The following is an 18,289-nucleotide window of genomic DNA, read 5'->3' as shown; positions in this document are numbered from 1 at the left end:
TTTTTCTCCCCTCCTCATTCCACATACTCCCATATTATTTTTTAGTTTTTGGGTCCTTGGTTCCTCAAGTCCAATCCGCTACCATTCATCCTATTTTGGTTTCTGACCACGATGCAATCTCCCTTAATATCACGCTGACTTCCCCTTCTGCAGAAGATCACTTATGGAGATTCAATTTGGCCTTGCTGGCTGATCCCGTCTTTTCTGATTTCCTTTGTGACAAAATTGCTGAATATTTTTTTACCCCTCATGTTTCTTCTTCAATAGCGTGGCTGCCTTTAAGGCTACTATCAGAGGTGAGATCATCAGTTATAATATCTGTTTTAGGAAAGAGAAACGTGCAGCTCTTTCATTATTGCAGAGGAAGGTGGCTAGATTGGAGAAGGATCATATTTCTCATCCTACTCCCACTACTTGCTGAGTTTGCAAAAAGTGCGTGATGAATATAACAAGCTTTTAAAGTTCTCATGTTGGCAAATTTCTATTTACTCATCATGCCCAGTACTAGGCAGAAAACAATGAGTGGTCATTTGTTAGCCGCATACCTTAAAAAGAAAAAGGATAAAAAAGCGCATTCAAGCCATTAAGTCTCTTCAGGTGATGTTCTACTTTGATACTGGTATTTTACATGCTTTTTACAATTTTTATAATTATTTGTATCAGTCTAAACCTTCTTCTTCTCTTTTAAAGACTGATCATTTTTTTTCACAGCTTTTCCATTCTTCCCTTACTGAAGACCAACGGCTGCTTCTGGATGGTCTCATCACTACCACGCAAGTTGTTATGGATTTATCCTCTCTACAGAGTGAGAAGGTCTCTGGCCCAGACGGTTTCACTGTGGATTTCTACTGGGCCTTTCAAAAACAAATTGTGTCTCGTTTGTTTGATTTTTTTCTCTGATTTAGTGTCTAATCTATTGTTTAATTCTTTTTTCACAGAGGCCTGCATAGTGGTGCTTCCAAAGCCAGGTACGGATCCACAGTTAGTATCTAACTGCAGACCCATCTATCTTGTAAATACGGATTATAAATTGTTTGTCAAAAGTTTGGCTTTTAGGGTGATGGAAGTTATGCGGCATCTTGCTCACCTGACCAATCTGGATTTATTAAACAACGCTTAATTTCCAATAACACCAGCCTTTTTCTTCACATTCAAGAGGAAGCCAAATCCCTTGCATCTCCAGTTTTGCTCTCTCTCTCTCGACACTGAAAAAGCATTTATTTTATTTATTTATAGGTTTTTTTATATACCGAAGTATTGGTGGAGGCCTTCACTCCGGTTTACATGTTAAACAATGAGATACAAAAACAATCAGATGTTAACTTTAACATATAATCTTGAACGAGGTGTATCTACAGGTAGCAGATGCGGGAGTAGATATTTGAACACATTGAATGGCAATATAGTTTTGCTACTCTCCAGTGGTTTGGCTTTGGTTCCACCTTTTTGACTTTGATTCAGCTCCTTTACCATCACCCTTCTATTTTCTTATATCTTAATAATCGGACTTCTAGATTCTTCTTACATAGAGGAACAAGACAAGGGTGTCCCCTTTCTCCCGGCCTGTTCAACCAAGCCTTGGAAACCTTACTATTGGCCGTCAGACAAGATTCTAACATTGAAGGTGTTCTTATTGGTACTGATATTTATACGTTAATCGGCATATGCAAATGACGTTATGTTGTTTCTGGTCAATCCTGCTGCCTCTCCCCCTCATTTATTTTCTTATTTCTGTTTATTCTTTTTCTGGTTACAGAGTCAACCAGCATAAAAGTGAGATCCTTGCTTTTCATTTTTTTTTATGGTAGCTTTATCTGATTATTTTATTCCCAAGCCGATTCAAGGCCTTAAATATTCGGGTATTAGGTTTTATGATACAATTTCTCATACTATAACCCAATGTGAAATCGCTTCTGCAAATGGTCAGATTCTATCCTGCAGTGGTTTCCTCTTCACTTAACTTGGTGGGGTAGGGTAGACACTAGTAAAATGGTGTTGGCTCCGCGGTTGAATTTTACATTTTCAATGTTGCCCATTTTCTTTCTGGGAGATTTTTCCAAACAAGTTGACTGTTTACTTTCTTGTTTTTTTGTGGCAGGCTAAGGCACCTCACATTGCTCTTTCTAAAGTGAAAGCTGATAAAGGTCGGGGGGAGGGGGGTCAATTTTCCAGATTTTTATAGTTACCATCAAGCTTTTATATTGCAACAAGGTTATTACTGGTTTGCAAATTCACTTTCTCTCCCTGACAGTCCATGCTGGCTATCAATAGAGAGAGCGCTTCTTTCCCCTTTTCCTTTAGAACGGGTCCCTGGGTCCTTCTGCCCTCATTTTCTTAAGTCCCATCCAATTTTATGTTCAGTGCATCGGGCTTCTGCAGAGTATGAGCGTTTTTTGCCTTCTTCCACTCCTCTTTGAAATTCTCCCCATTCGCTCCTTTGTGGCATCACTCCTCAGTTTCCATTGGAGGTCACACCATTAGTTGGCGTACTTGGCAACAATGTGGATTTTGGTTTCTTTCCCCTCTTATTCAAGGTAATTCCCTTCTTCCCTTTTCTGATTTATGGGCAAGTCTATTCTTTACGCAGTTCTCAATTTTATGCCTGGTTACAATTCCACGACTGTTGGTTGCCTTCTTTTCTTTCTCAATTTCGTCTTTCTGATTATCTTTCTTTATATGTACTTCACTGGGATTTTGGTCCTATAGGTCATTTGGCCTCTAGGATATATAAATCCCTGAAGGACTCTTTCCCAGTTCAACTGGGTTACAGATTTTATGGCTGTCGGGAGCTAGTTGCCTATCGGAGGATGTAGATTGGGGCTCCTTTTGTTGCTCTTTTCTTCATATTTCACTGTCTTCCAGTTAGATGCAGTCTTCTTATTTTATTTCTCAAAGGGCAGCATAGACTACACGGAAACTTTTTAGGGCAGGATTATTGCCCTCACATAATTGTTGGTCCTGCTCTTCTGCCAAAGCTGCACTGTTTCACATGCTTTTTGTCCCATAGTGTTTGCTTTTTGACAAAAAATGTGGGACATTACTTCTCGGGTTTTACATTGGAAGTTCCTCTTACTTATCGCGTTGTTATTTTTCGGGAAGCGGCCCTGTCCTTTTTTCTTTTGCTACCTCATCGTAAATTATTGGATTTTTTCCTTGTTGCTACTATACATCTAATCATGTCCAACTGTAAGCACAGTGATTTACTAAATGAGCATTTTGGTGGAATTCTATTTGTTTTATTGTAAATATGAAAAAAGCTGTTGCTATTAAACACCGGCAGTTAGCCCAATGGGCACAGGTGTGGAAGCCGCTTGATGATTTTTTAAATTCTGATTAGTTTATATTATGTTGCACAACCTGTTGGTAGGATTTACTTTCTTTATACCTTGTTTCATTGGCATATGGGTCTTGAGGTCCTGGTTTCTTGTTTTGTTATATTCTTTTGTTTCAACTCTGTATATTTTGTTCTGCATCTTTGTTCTGTACTTTCTTGTTAAATTTTCAATAAAAAAAGATTTGAACTAAAAAAATGAGCTACTTGCTAACTTCATAGAGTACCCCCTAGTCCTTCTGTTATCTGAGAGAGTAAATAACTGATTTACATTAACCAGTTCAAGTCCTTTCATGATTTTGTAGACCTCTATCATACCCCCCTCAGTCATCTCTTCTCCAAACTGAACAGCCCTAACTTCTTTAGCCTTTCCTCATAGGGGAGCTGTTCCAAGCACCTTATTTTGGTCACCCTTCTCTACACTTTCTCCAGTGCAACTATATCTTTTTTTGAGATGTGGTGACCAGAACCGCACACAATATTCAAGGTGGCGGTGTCACCAGGGAGCAATACAGAGACATTATGACATCCACCATTTTATTTGCTATTCCCTTCCTAATAATTCCTAACATTGTTTCCTTTTTTGACCGCCACAGAACACGAGCCAATATTTCAATGTATTATCCACTATGACGCCTAGATCTCTTTCCTGGTTGATAACTACTAAGATAGAACCTAACAGTGTGTAACTACAACAAGGGTTATTTTTCCCTTTATGCATCACCTTGTACTTGTCCACATTAAAATTCATCTGCCATTTGGAAGCCCAATCTTCCAGTCTCACAAGGTCCTCCAGCAATTTATCACAATCCGCTTGAGATTCAACTAATCTGCATAATTTTGTGTCATCCGCAAATTTGATCATCTTACTCATCATATTCCTTTCCAGATAATTTATAAATATATTAAAAAACACCAGTCCACGTACAGATCCCTGAGGCACTCCATTGTTTACCTTTTTCCACTTTAAAAACAGATAATTTAATCCTACTATCCCTGTTTCCTGTCTTTTAACCAATTTGCAATCCACAAAAGGACATCACCTCCTATCCCATAACATTTAGGGTTTTTTTTTTAGAAGCCTCTCATGAGGGACTTTGTCAAACACCTTCTGAAAATCCAAATACAACACATCTACCAGTTCACCTTTATTCTCATTTAACAAATTAAAATAGTTTGTGCGTGGGGAAAATGGACAAATACATTTGATGAAAATAAATACAGTATATAAGAACATGAGATGTGCCAGTAGCCACCCCATCTTATTTTTGGCACATGCCCACAAATGCAATGACAGACACTGCACTAACTCAGTTCTCCCCTACTTGGGCAGAGATGAGACCAGACCAAAGGAATAAAACTAACCTGTCCATCTCTAACCACCACTAGAAGCAAAAAACCCAATAACGATATTTTCCACTATTCTTCATTTAATATAGAGGTGTTTTTTGTTTTTATGGGAAATGTTGATGGGTTGTATATACATTTTATAAATAAATAAATACACACGTATTCCCAAAGCAGTAGCTTTCTAGTCACCTGTAAGAAAGCTTTGCCCAGCTAATACATTTACAAGGACTGCGTGGAGACTCTGGTTCCTCCATGGGATTTCCGTAGTTTTTGGCTAAGAGAATAGCCAAAGTGAAAACATGTTACACAATTCTACTGCACAGAGCCAGGAAGTAAAATCCCATTTTAGCCAAGAAAAACAAAAGCTAAAGAAAATCTGCCCTTTAATTACTAGTTGCATAAGCAAATTCCTCCGGTCTATATTGTCTCGTTTACCATACCATGTAATTCAGTCCTGCTGAAACAAGTCATTTCTATCACAATAATAAGAATAAACAAAACTTCTAACAATTTGGGATTTGTAAAGTATTGCTCCTCCGGGGCAGTACAGCTCCCAGCCTTACTTATTGCGATGATTGCTAGACACTATCATTTTCCCTCATAGTTTTCTCTCTTATTTAACTTTTTACAGTGTCTGCTAATGTAAAGCAAGGGTGCTTGCTATAAATGAAGTCCCCTGTAGATAGCAGGATAAATTAGCCATGAGGTTAATGAAGTCATCAGATGGCATTGTACGAACCCATCTCTCTGAGCATGCAAGGGAGTTCTTGTGTGTGTGCTGCCTGTGAGCCCCTCAGTTGATTGTAGAGCTTAATTTTAGATAAGCAGTAAACTCTCTAGGGAGATGGGTGGGAATTAAGCAAGGCTAATTCATCCTGCTGTCTATGGAGAACCCTGTTTATGGTAAGCAAACTTGTTTTCACTGTAAACAAGCAGGGCTGAATTAACATGACACTGTGGGGAGTCCCAAGCTGAGGATTGTATGGCGGAGTACTTATTTGGGGGAAAAAAAAAAACTTCCCGCCCCTCCCCCGCACCATGGAGAGTGATCTACTGAATGAAAGGCTGTGCCAAACTGCTTATCCAAAGTTACTGACACTTCTGGGGAGATTATCTAGACAGTAATGGGAAGTGAAGGTGTGAACTGATTAAGTTGGAGCTTTGTAGATGTTTTCAACAGACATGGCTCTCAGGTGAGCCACTGAGCTAACCATGGCTCTGACTTGATAAGCCTTGACAAAAAAAGTCTGGCATCTGAAGGCCAGGCAGAGCATAGCAATGTGCGGTATAGTTTGCTAGCCAGTTGGATAGCATGCGCTTGGCAACAGCTATTCCAAAGTCTATTAGGATCATAAGAGATGAAAAGTTGAGAAGCCCGATAATGTGGTCGACTCCTATTTAGATAATATGCCAGGTCCTTTGCAGTCCAATGAATGGAGGGCCTTCAGCCCTCTATTGCATGAGTTTCTTGGAAAGAACACTGGCAAAACAATGGTTTGATTCAGATGAAAAGCGGAGACTACTTTTCGCAAAAATCGGGTGTGGGGGGTGGGTGGGGGCACTACAGAGCACCACTCTGCTGTAGAAAAACTGAAGGTTAATGAACCAAATCTTGTAGTTATTATTATTATTATTATTTATTTTTATATACTGACATTCATCTCATTGAGATATCACACCAGTTTACATTCAGGTACTGTAGGTATTTCTCTATCCCCAGAGGGCTTACAATCTAAGTTTTGTACTTGAGGCAATGTAGGGTAAAGTGACTTGCCCAAGGTCACAAGGAGTGATAGCAGGACTCGAACCTTGGTCTCCTGGTTCATAGTCCACTGCTCTAACCACTAGGCTATCCCTCCTCCCTTAGTTCACGGACTCTTCTAGCTGATGTGATGGTGATTAGAAATACCACTTTCTAGGTAAAGAACTTTAATATAGCTGACACTAACAATTCATAGGACGCTTCATCAGTTATGCCAAGACAAACACTGAGATCCCATGACACCGTTAGCTTGGCAACCAGGACTCATATACCACAAGCCTTTCATGAACTTTGAAACCAAAGACTGTATGGAGATCAGATTACCATCCATTTAAGGGTGGTAAGTGACAATGGCACCGAAATGCACCATGACCAATAATGTACTGAGGCTCAACAAAGAGAGGGAAAAAGGTACTGAAGTAGATCCTTTCAAGCGCAGGCAAGTGGGGTCACGGAGCCTGCCTGACACCAAGATGAAAACTGCTTCCATTTAAAACTATAGGTTCCTGGCAGAAGTCACAATATCCTCAACTTTCTTGGATAGTGACAGTGATGAGACTATCAAGCATTCAATATCCACGCTGTCAAGTTGAGAGCAAGGAGGTTCTCCACTTGAATCAGTACAACTAGATTGGATCCCAGCGGGATCAATCGGCAGACTGATAAAATGACAAGTTAAGAGAACCACACTTGCCTGGGCCAAACTGAAACAATGAGGATATGGCATGCCTGGTCTATGAGTACTTTCTGCACCACTCTTGTTACCAGTGGAAATGGAGGAAAGCCATACCACAGATCTGCATCCCACTTGAGCAGAAAACTGTCTGTAGCAGATCTGAACTTGCTGTGAAGAAAGAAGCAAAATTTTTCTACCTTCCTTTTGTCCTCTGACATGAGCAACTCAACTGACGAATGACCCCTGAGGTTGAACAATCTGTCTTCTAATCTTTAGTCTATGGACCACTTGTGGGGGTGAAAAACTCTGCTGAGGCATTCTGCCACCATGTTGAAGATTCCAATACGTCAGGATGCTTGAGAGAAAAGCTCCACGGCTGCAAGCCCATTCCCAAATTCTTACAGACTCCTGGCAAAGAGTCCACGACCCTGTGCTCCCTTTTTTGTTCATTTAGAACATCACTACTTGGTTGTCTGGAACAGAATCATTTCCCTGAAGGAGATACAAGAAAACTCTCAATGCATATCAGATGGATTGTAACTCCAAGAGATTGATCTGAAACAGGTGTTCAATCGCTGACCAAATTCCTTAGATTCAGAAGGAGCACTTATAAGTGTCCCACACCTCCCTTGTGGACACATCCATTGCCAATGTTATCTGATAAGGCAAAAGTTGAAGAGGAACATCTATCTCCAGGACCTTTGGATCTAGTCACCTGAAGAGAGATGCTTCCATCTCCAGGGAGCCACCACATGGTGCAATTAGGGCTGAAGCAGTTGAGCCCACTCGACAGAGAAGCCTCATTGGAGAATGCTCATATTGAGGCCGGTCTCACTAGCCACTTGTCCAAGTAAGGAAAAATACAAATTTCCTGACAACAAAGGTGTGAAACTGCTACTACAAGGCACTTTATGAAGATCTTTGAGGCCATCAAAAGCCCAAAGCAAAGGACCTTGAATTGTAAGCGAAAGGAATCCACCATGAATTTGAGGTATTTTCAACGAGGTTGAAGATGGGTATGTGGGTATATGCATCTTTCAGAACCAGGAGGCACATCCAGTCTCCAGTCTGAATGATGAGCAGGATGATGTGGAGGGAGTTCATTTTGAACTTCTCCCATAAAAGACTCTTGTTCAAGTCTTTGTAAATCCAGGATGGATCTCCATCCCCCTGACTTCCTGGGAATGAGGAAATAGGAGTAAATCTTCTTGCCAAGGTCTTTGGGAGGGACAGGTTCTAACAGCTGACTTAAGAAGCAAATCCACCTTGAAACAGAGCTGGGTTTGAGAGGAGCAAGATGGCAACATGACAAGGACAACACTCTGCAGCTGTCTGTTAAGAAAAAAAAAAAAAAGCAAGAGGAAATCTTATTTGAAATGTCTCCTAAAAGTAAGGGGAAAGTGAGGGTTTTTCCCCTCAGAACTTCTGCCTTCTCCACAGCAGCTTATCATTCCGCAGTTCATATCGTCTGCATTGGATTCGGGGCCAGCAGTGCCTGTTGCCAGAGTTAACGAGGACTGTGGCAGCAATCTTTGAGCCTCTTGGACGTTCAGATCTTGCCTGATCTTCGTGGCTCTAACCTGGACATGTTTGCTGTCAAGGCCTGAGGGTGTAAGTGATTGTGTCGACCCTGAGGGAGCTAAAGGAAGTAGAGGCCACTTTGAAGCAAGCTGTTCTTCATAGGGCTGAAATGGCAGCACTTAAGCTTTGATTGCAGGACCAGCAGTTGTGAGAGTGGAAGGAAGTTCCTCTTCTGTGGACTTTTCCCTCAGAAACCAGTGATTGTTATTCTGGATGCCTTATGGGATATTACTGCTAAGCTTGGACATGCGTACTCTGTGAGTGCAATAAAGGTAAATGATATTTCTAACAAACTTGGATCCTTGACTGCGGACATAGTCAACATCAACAAGATTTCTCACTTAAAATCTTTTTTTTGGAGAGTGATGTCAATGCGGTCAAAAAGGTTCAATTTACTATCATACAGAATTGTGGAGGTATCCATAGAATAGTGGAATTTATAGAAAACAGGCTAAAATATATGACTTGCATTTTTTAATTTCCTTAAAGTGGTGGGGGTAGTACCTCGTGTTACCTTAAATAGATACTTTGAAGTTTTGTTGTTTACTCAAGAATCTCTTCCCCCCACCAATAAGGTGTATTGTTTACCTCAGGGTCAAATGAATCAACCTGCAGCAATTGATGAGGATCTGTTGACCTTCTTGGAATCCTCCATGTATGAAGTTATTGAATGGGCCACTTTAGTAGTTTATTTTCATTCTGAATATGATTTGAGTTCTGTTATGAAGAAATATTTTGGGAAAATATCTGCTTTATGGGTCACAGTGTTAGGAAATTTCCTGACTTATCAAGAGCACCACAAGAAAGAAGGAAAGCTTTTTTAGCTTTATGTCAGGAAACTCGTGCTATAAATACACTTACAAGGGTATCTCAAAATAAAAGATGCATCATTAAGTTTAATAATTTTTTTTTTTTCATTTGAACAGTTGAAAGACTTCTTAGATTCTAAGAGATGCATTATCCTGGCTAGCTCTTCCATTCTGGCATCTGATTAGTCCATTTTGTTTGTACAATGCAGAATATTCATGCTATGCTTTTTCCTTTATCGTTTTCCTATGATCTCCCTTAATTTTGTACTCCTCCCCCTTTCCTTTTTGTGGTCTAAAGCATATTTGAAAGTTACCTTTAATTTTTGGAAGCCTTTATTTGCTTTCAATATAATGTTTTCTGTATCAAAGTATATACTTTGTTTATAATGTTACAAATCTTATAAATAAATTAAAAAAAGAAACAGAGCTGGGTCTAGTGAGACAAATATGGATTGAAGGCTAAACACTGGTGCAGTGCTGGAGGATGGGAGAAGCACAAATGGTAACCAGATTCCATGATTTTGGAGGACCCAAATGTAAAGCAAGAAAATATGAATTTAGAAACAACAGAGACAGTAAAAAAAAAGATGGATAATGACAAGTGCCCCAGAAAAGAAGTACTGTCCCAGCTGAAAGCAAGACAAGAAACTATGCCCATCTTGAACAACGTTGGCCAGCTTATCAAGATCTGCTTGTTGACTAAACTCCTGTCTAAGAAAAAACCAAGGCAGAGAGCTGAAAAACAACTTCACCCCTAAGAGCAGAAGCCAGAGTTGTCCAAGGAGAGTCCGGACAAGGCTGTGACCCCCACTGATATACAAACAGGAAGCCTTTGAAAGAGAGAAAAGCTGACATGGCAAGATAGTGGGTCAAGATGTGACAGAACTCCCCAGAGGAAAAAAGGGGAGGGGGCAGAGACGATACCCTCCACCCACTGCATGATTATGGATGAACTTTATGCATAGGTTAGCATAAGAAGGGGCAAACAGGGAGGAGGGAGAAGGAATAACTACACAAGGAGGGAGGCAGATGACACGAAGGCTCCCTTGCAACCCCTGTGTTGAGGAAATAGAGGACCGGGTATGGGCACAAGAAGGATGAGAGGGAAGTCCTGCCTTGGTATCTGGAAGCAGACTACGAAGTCTGGGACAGCCAGGAGTGGAGACACACTCTTCAGCCCAGCTGTACCAGAAACAAGCCTTCCCCTCAAGATGGTCCCTGAGATTTTCATCCAGAGACTGTTCTAGAGGTAAACAGAGGAGAATCTCCTAAAGTTTGGATGGCACTAGGAAGTTAGTACCTGTATTAATACTTTATGCAGGTTAAGGTTTATAGCATGTTTACAGCCACTAATGATGCAGATCTTTCATTAGGATAAACTCGTGCTCAGTAGAAAGGATGTTACAGATATGTACTGTTTATCATTTTCTAAACGCTAAGTCTGCAAAGTCTGACAAATAAAAGTCTAATTCTGTGGATAAAACATGCTGTCAATCTTGAACTATTCGGATTGTGTAGATATAGGAGTTAATAGAGAACTGTTTGTAGCACTGCCACCTGAGGGGGACACAAGGTGCACAGTAGAAGACAAGTTCCCGAACTCCTCATATCGTGTACACAACGGTCCTTGGTGATCTTCCGCCACTTTTCTAGAAACAGATGAACTGGCCTCAGGCGCACAAGCTTGAGGGTTGAGTCTTGTCAAAAACTAGGCCCAGGTTTAGGTGGGGCCTGTTGCGGCATATTTGACTGTTCCGCACGCAGACATCCGTATGCTGGAAGCTGCTGTTGCAGCAGTGCAGGTGGTACCACCTAAATGGATGGAAGGGGCATCTCTGGAAGAAGGAGAGTTCAAAATAGAAGTAAGGATGATTAAAGGAAGACAGCTGCTTGGTTCCCACCATTAGGGACTGAATGGTAGTATGTTGCTCCGTAATCTAGGCGACTAGTTCCCTGACCTTGTCCCCAAAATGAATGTTTACCAAACACAGAATATTGGCTAACTTGTTATGCTGCTGGCTCTCAACCAGGCCATCTGGCATGCTCCAATGGCTGCTACAGAATCAAATTCATACACTGACCACAAAAGCTGGTGTTTGCACACTTGTGCATCTAGATGAGCCTGCTGCTGATAGCCTTCTTGCTCCCTAATGAGATACTCTACCAGCTGAGCAGTGAGCTCTGGAAGACCTTCTTTCCGAAACTAACAACCTAGGATCCTTTCCTGGAAGGGTGTTGGAGAAAATAATAGTCTTTTTAGCACATTTTAGTGCTGCCTCTACCACTGACTGGAGTGGTACTACTACTCCAAACCCTGGAGACTGTTACACTATGTATTTAAGATACAATTCTCTGGCTACTGGCGGACAGGTTAGACTCTCTAATTGTCTCCTGCACAAATGCTAAAGAACTGAATGAATCAGGATCACTGCAGGCTCAGGAGTTTCTAGAACCTGAAGTATTTCAAAGACCTTAGTACAGGAATCTTTGTACTTACAGACATCGACTCCAATTGCTTTGCCCAGCTTATCCAGAAATTTAAAGTATGAAAGATCTTCTGGTGGAGATGAATGCTTCAGCAAATCAGGTAAGGAGTCTGAGGGAATCCCCGTACCCTTCCTTAAAACCAAGAGGAAATAAACCACGATCCCAATGATGATAAAGGCGATCAGGTTGGAGACCTTGGTCGACTCAAAGTGAAATATTCCCAGGCCACGCTCCAGATGGTGGCGCCCTTTGCTCCCTTCTCAGACTGGCTAGACTTCTCCACAGAGAGATGGATAATCCACTACAGGAATATCTGATGGAAGCTCTGAAGTGTGGAAGCAAGAGGGACTCCCCCTTGAGGGAACAAATCTGATATTCTGGACAGGAGAGGATGAAGGGTGTCCTCCTTGTCACTTGCTGCCAAGGAGGGAAAGAAAGTCTTCACCAATCAGCTATATGGTCTATAGACTTATGTTCCCTGATCCGGAGTTCAGGAAAATACATCCTTATCTGATACCATAGAGAGTCACCCTCCTGTAAAAGCTTCTACTAGACTCCAGGAGAGGTCCTCCTCCTAGGTTAACTGCAATGTTGGTCACATAGAGAAGAGAGGCACAATGGAACATCTCAGATCAAGTCTCCAAGCCAAGTCCATGACTAAAGAGAATGGACAGAAATAAAGACAAATATGGATGGAGGTGCCAAGATTCCCTGTTAGGGCCGCCTAAAGTCTGGTCTTGCATTGAGTGCACTAATGAGCCTGGAAACCAGAGTGGCACTTGCACTCGGTCATTGAGTGTGCTAAATGCACTGAAGCAGAGGCTGAATGCATTGATGGAGCTGATTGTGGTGAGGAGGTCAAGGCCCAATAAGTTGATGAAGATGAATGAGCAGAGGCTCAGCATGCTGACAGTGCTGGGAACATTGACATGGATGCGGCCCGGTACCACCGGCTCCAACGTGTGGTGCTTTTTTTCTTGTACATTGGCAACCATGCCAAGGCATGTGTCAAGGGCTCAGGACCCCTAATCTTGATGCTTTCGCATCTTGCTTGACCCCTGAACTATGGTGGCTCCTGGAACTGGTGCGGCAGTAGGGGGGAGCTTTGTTTGAGGAGCTCCTACTCAATTCAATGCAGAAAGAGACCGAAGATGCCTCGCTCTAAGAGGAGAAACAACTGACTTTTCACCAAACCGTAAAGTTCCTCTATATTCCAGGTCCTATTAATCTGGACTTCTGTAACATCTGGCCACAGTCTTAGCAATTGGCTGAGTTGGGGTCTGGTCCCAGACATCTGTAATAAATAACTTGGCCATCAGTGATGGACATCTTGCGGCCACATACACAGTCCATGAAGCCATTAAGTGGCCTTCTTGGGGCCACGCATGAAAAGTCCTGTTGAGTGGATGCTGAGACAACAAGCCAACTCAAAGCAAACTGGAAGGAAAAACTTTGAAGAGGAGGTACAAAATACCAAAAACCAGAGAAAGTGAGAAGGTACATATCTGTGCAGAAGCTCGGACAAAAAAAAAGACTGAGGGGCTCACAAGGTAAAATGCATGCTCAATAGAGTAAAATCTCTATGTGCTCAGAAAGGTTGATCCATTCAGTACCATGGGATGATATCACCCATATGTCATGGCTAATTCAGCCCTGCTTGCCGATGGAGAACACTGTATATCACTAGCTGGCAGCAGATGGCTGTTTTCTACTGGTATTCCAGCACTAAAATCTCACCATTTACAGAATCATGAGCCTCTGTATTCTTTAAACAGTCAAAAGGTAAAAAAGTAATTAAAACAAAAAAAAAAAAAAACTATAGAGAAGAAGTTCAGAGACTGACACTCACTCACCTACTTGCACATACATGGCCCAAGCAACTTGGTCCTTTCGACTGCTGTGTTTGAATATCAGACCCTTCGAAGTCTGTGGAATTTCAGCTCCTTTCGCTTTGTGCACTGCAATTTATTAGTCCAAGAATGCCAAATGCAAAGTTGATTCACTTCTCTGAGTTATTTTAGTGTTTAAGTGGCATGCATATCTTTGAATGGGGGAATGCGTTCTCTTACTGTTCCCACGCTACTGCCACTCTACAGAATTCTGACCATGCAATAAACAGCAATGTGCACAGTCTCCCTTTTGCAATACTTACCCAGAGGCAGGACGTCTGTGAGAGTTTGACATCATGTCAAATATGTTACCCCATAATAAGATCAAAATGCCCAAGGAAGCTGTTAGGTAAATGCATCAGCTCGCCTGCCCCTAATTAGTGAGACCAACCTCAATGTGCTAACTGGATGTAGGAAGCAGCAATCCAGAATCTAACCAGGTCATATGAGGTACTTAAGACTTCAGATGGTGGCATCAAGAAGTGGTACATCATCACTGGATCCTGACGACTGCAATACTGTGGGGTTTATTTTCACAGTTATAACTATATAGAGGGCAATTTTCAAAAGTTCTTTACCCGTGTAAATGGCTATTTATAAGGAATAAAGGGCTGTCTGAAAAATCACCCACCCTGTATGGGTGTAAAAGCACCCAAAGGATCAACAAATTTACATACTTTTACCCACGGGAAATGCAGATGGGATCAGAAAAGGGGGCGACAGCACCATACTTCTTCAGGGAAAAATTATCTGCATAAAAACAGAGAAAAACCTTTGCAAGAGCTTTTCCCCTGGGCATGTACTTTCTCTTTGAAAACTGGAGCAAAGTCCACATGGAAAAGTACCCACGGATTTGGCAACAGCCTGCAAAATTCTCGCAAGCTGAGCCCCCCTTTGCGACGGGGTGGCACACGATAACCTAGCAGCAAAAAAGCTGGATATGTTACTTACCAAGCAACATTTGTAGTATATAAAATATAAGTCCGAAGACACTGTTTGGCTGATTCACTGCACTGTCCTTCCCAAAGATGGAACCCAACAGACCAAATCCTCGACCCCATCTGCAAGATAAAACATGCCAGTGAGCCCAGAGAGGAGCAGCTTCTGCTTTTCTTAAGAAGAGATTCTCTCCTCCACAGCAGACAGGCAGCTGCCGCATGCCTTTTGGACACAAATGAAGGTTAATGTTGGCACTCCCACTGCAGGACATATCTGTTCATATCGGCAAACCCCCCCAGAACTCACAATCCCCGCCAACATGTTTCCAAGATCAGGCATTTGTTGTGAACAACTACATAATCACAGAATGAAACGTTTCAGATCCAGTGATAAAACAGGCAACAAATGTAAATTTTTTGCTTCCTGGCCCTAAATCAAATTAAAATAAAGTTAAAACATTTGTTATACACAATATTCCCCTGAGAAATGGTTAACTCACTCTCCTCTCCCCTGAAAAAAATTAAATTAGTAATGAAAATAAGCTGCTCTGCAGTTTCCCATTCAGCCAGACCAACAGGAATGGTTTTCATCTGTTAAAACATTTACAATGTTAAATGCACAGTGTAAAAAATAAGTCATTGGTTTCTGGGTCTGATTTTATTGGCTGAACATTGCAGAGATCTAGTAATTATATGAATCCTGTAGAGAATCCTCTCTAGACTGCAGCACCTTTTCTTAGATAAATGTAAATTATCCAGAGCTGCTGTCGCACAATAAACTTTCAACACAGTCAATGGCCTTTCCAGTTTGCCCAGCAAAGTGTTTAAATTTGCAATTGCCACTCCAGGCGGGTTACACCCAGGCCTTCTGGGACAGGGACAGAAAAATCCCAGGAACCAGGTCACTTGGGCACCTAAAATATTTTTACTTTGGTGCCTAAAATTCAGAAAAGAAAAAAAAAACAATAGAGCAGTTTATAAATAAAAACAAACTGCAAAATTGAAACAAAATAAGCAAAAAAGCAAAGAAAATATTTTCACTTGCTCCTAAGATTGCATCAGAAACTTTAGCTAACAGATTTATTGTGGAGATATATTTATATAAAAAGTAAGAAAGTCCAAGCATAAATTTTAAGACAAAATTATTCTTACCTAATAATTGTTTTCCTTGATTCTTGCTAGATCAGTCTTCACATTGGGGATTTACTCCTCCACAGCTGGTGTAGACAGAGAGCACGCCTCCATGCTGTTGGGTGTGATGTCACTTCCTCTATAAGGGAAGCACGCTGGAAGCAATCCCCAGTAGACTCCTACCAAAGCTGATTTTTAGCCGAACTGCCCTACCCTGGTTAAATACTAGGCATTCAAGTGAATTTAGCAAAACTGAAAATGGCTCCTGGAAGACACATTCAACTCCTTGGGGCTGGAGTATCCTGATCCATAAATTTAGGTTATATCAGTGGTCGTTCTGGCTACCTCCATGCAGAGAGCAAGCCTAGGCCCAACTAATTAAGAGGGCAACAAACAAAAAAAACAAAAAAACATGCTCCCTTCTCCCAGAAATTAAGGAATCTGAGGAACACACAAAAATGTTTTTCCATTTCTTTTTCCCAAATGCTTCGCCCCTTTTTATGCAGGGGATGAGAACGGAGAGCTTAGAAGGAGCTAATGCTCTGCCAACCCCCTGGGATAGGGTCAGAGGATCGAAATGGGGACATTCCCTTTTATCTCTTCTCTTACAGTCCCTTTTTCTTCTTTTTTTTTTTTCACTTGCGCCAGGAGGGAACTGGACTGCTCTAGGTGGTGTCAACAAAAGCAAATTATCAGGTAAGAATAATTTTGTCTTCCTTATTCCCTTGCTAGACTAGTCTTCACAATAGGGATATACTACTCCCCTGGGTAGGAGGACACGAGTACAGTCCCTTGTACCTTTGCTCCAAAGGAGGTACCTGAATTAGCCCAGATATCTATTCTATAGATTTTAGTGAAGAAGTGCAGAGAGACCCAGGTGGCTCCCTACAGATCTCCTCACGAGACATCCTCGATACTTCGGCCCATGAAGTTGCTTGGGCCTTCACTTTCTGGATGCAGGTTGTGCCTATTGCCTCCTTAATCCATCTGACCAGGGTTGCTTTGGATTTTGCTTCCCCTCCTCATGGGCTGCCAAACAATACGAACAGGCTGTCAGATTTCCTGAATGGGCTTTAATCTTGAGGTACTGTAGTAATGTCCGCCTGGCATCCAGGCAATGTAGATCCGATACCCTCTTGCCTGATTTGTCCTTCCTGAAGGCTGGCAGGGTAATTGTCTGATTGAGGTGAAAAGGCAACAGAGCTTTGGGTAAAAAGGAGGGGACCAAGTGAAGGGTCACCACTCCCTTGGGGAAAATTAAGTACGTGTCTCTGCAAGGAAGGGCCTGTACCTCAGAGGTTCGTTTTGATGAGCAAACAGTCACCAAGAAAATCACCTTGAGAGAGAGATCCTTAAGTGACGCCTGTTTCAGTGGCTCGAAGAGGGGTCCTGTCAAGGACTGAGTATCAGGTTAAAAGTCCCATAGATGGATAAAGGGGTAGAAAGGCAGTCTGAGACACTTTACCCCTTTGAGGAAATGTACCACATCCAAGTGCGTTATGTGGGTGCCTTTGACTGGGCCCCCAAATGCTAAGATGGTCGCTATCTGCACTCTCAGAGAGCTAAGCCGAAAGGCCTTTGTCTAGTTCCTGCTGGATAAAATCCAGGATGTGGGTGACCTCTGCCCTCCATGAAATGTCTCAAACAGGCGCCATACTTGGATGCAGGTCAATGATGTTGACCACTTCCTAGCCTTCAGCATGGTGAATATGACTGAAGGGGAGTACCCATTCCTGCTCAGGTGCATTCTTTTAAGAGCAATGACATAAGCAGAATGGAGCTGGGTCTTCTAAGAATAAGGGGCCCTAGCAAAGAGGACGACTCTCCAGTAGTCTCTGCAGTCCGCATACCATGCTCTCCTTGGCCTGCCCAGAGCTACTAGGATAGTCAAGGTTGTGGATTCTCTATTCTTTCCTACGTTTTCCCTATTAATGGCTATGGTGGGAACACATACAACAGGCCTTAGGTTGGCAGGACCTGACCAGCACATCTATTCCATTAGAACCTGGTTCTCTTTTTCGGCTGAAGAAGTCTTTTGCCTTCATGGTGTGTCGGGATGCCATCAGGTCCATTATTAGATGTCTCCATTTGCTCACAACCATTAGGAAGGCTTCTTAGCTCAGTTCCCATTCTCCTTGATCTAGCTTGTTTCTGCTCAGAAAGTCCACCTGGGTATTGCATGTGAGCTTCCATCAGGCTCTTTAGGTTCCATTCTGCCCAGACAAATATTGCTGTTGATTCGCAAGCTAGTGCCTGGCTGTGAGTGCCCCCTGACGGTTTACCAAGGCCATTGCTATATCATTGTCTGAAAGAATTCTAACCATCTTGTCTTTTA

At 42.0% G+C, this 18,289-nt stretch overlaps 1 protein-coding gene across 2 annotated transcripts in view; it reads right to left on the bottom strand.

Moving 5' to 3' along the window:
- VKORC1L1 (vitamin K epoxide reductase complex subunit 1 like 1) overlaps positions 1 to 18,289 on the bottom strand; it is an 81,571-nt gene that overhangs the window by 39,280 nt on the left and 24,002 nt on the right. For both annotated transcript variants that reach the window (XR_003858175.1, XM_029612298.1), the window contains exon 2: positions 14,837 to 14,946. Coding sequence is in view for 1 of the 2 variants with exons in the window: in XM_029612298.1 (XP_029468158.1) it covers positions 14,837 to 14,946 (110 nt within the window). In the remaining variant the exon portion in view is untranslated. The remainder of the gene's footprint in view (positions 1 to 14,836; positions 14,947 to 18,289) is intronic.

This window comes from Rhinatrema bivittatum, chromosome 8, assembly GCF_901001135.1.
Source record: "Rhinatrema bivittatum chromosome 8, aRhiBiv1.1, whole genome shotgun sequence".
Taxonomy (NCBI): Eukaryota; Metazoa; Chordata; class Amphibia; order Gymnophiona; family Rhinatrematidae; genus Rhinatrema; species Rhinatrema bivittatum.
The sequence above is the reverse complement of the archived record's forward strand: the minus strand, read 5'-3'. Positions and strand labels throughout refer to the sequence as shown.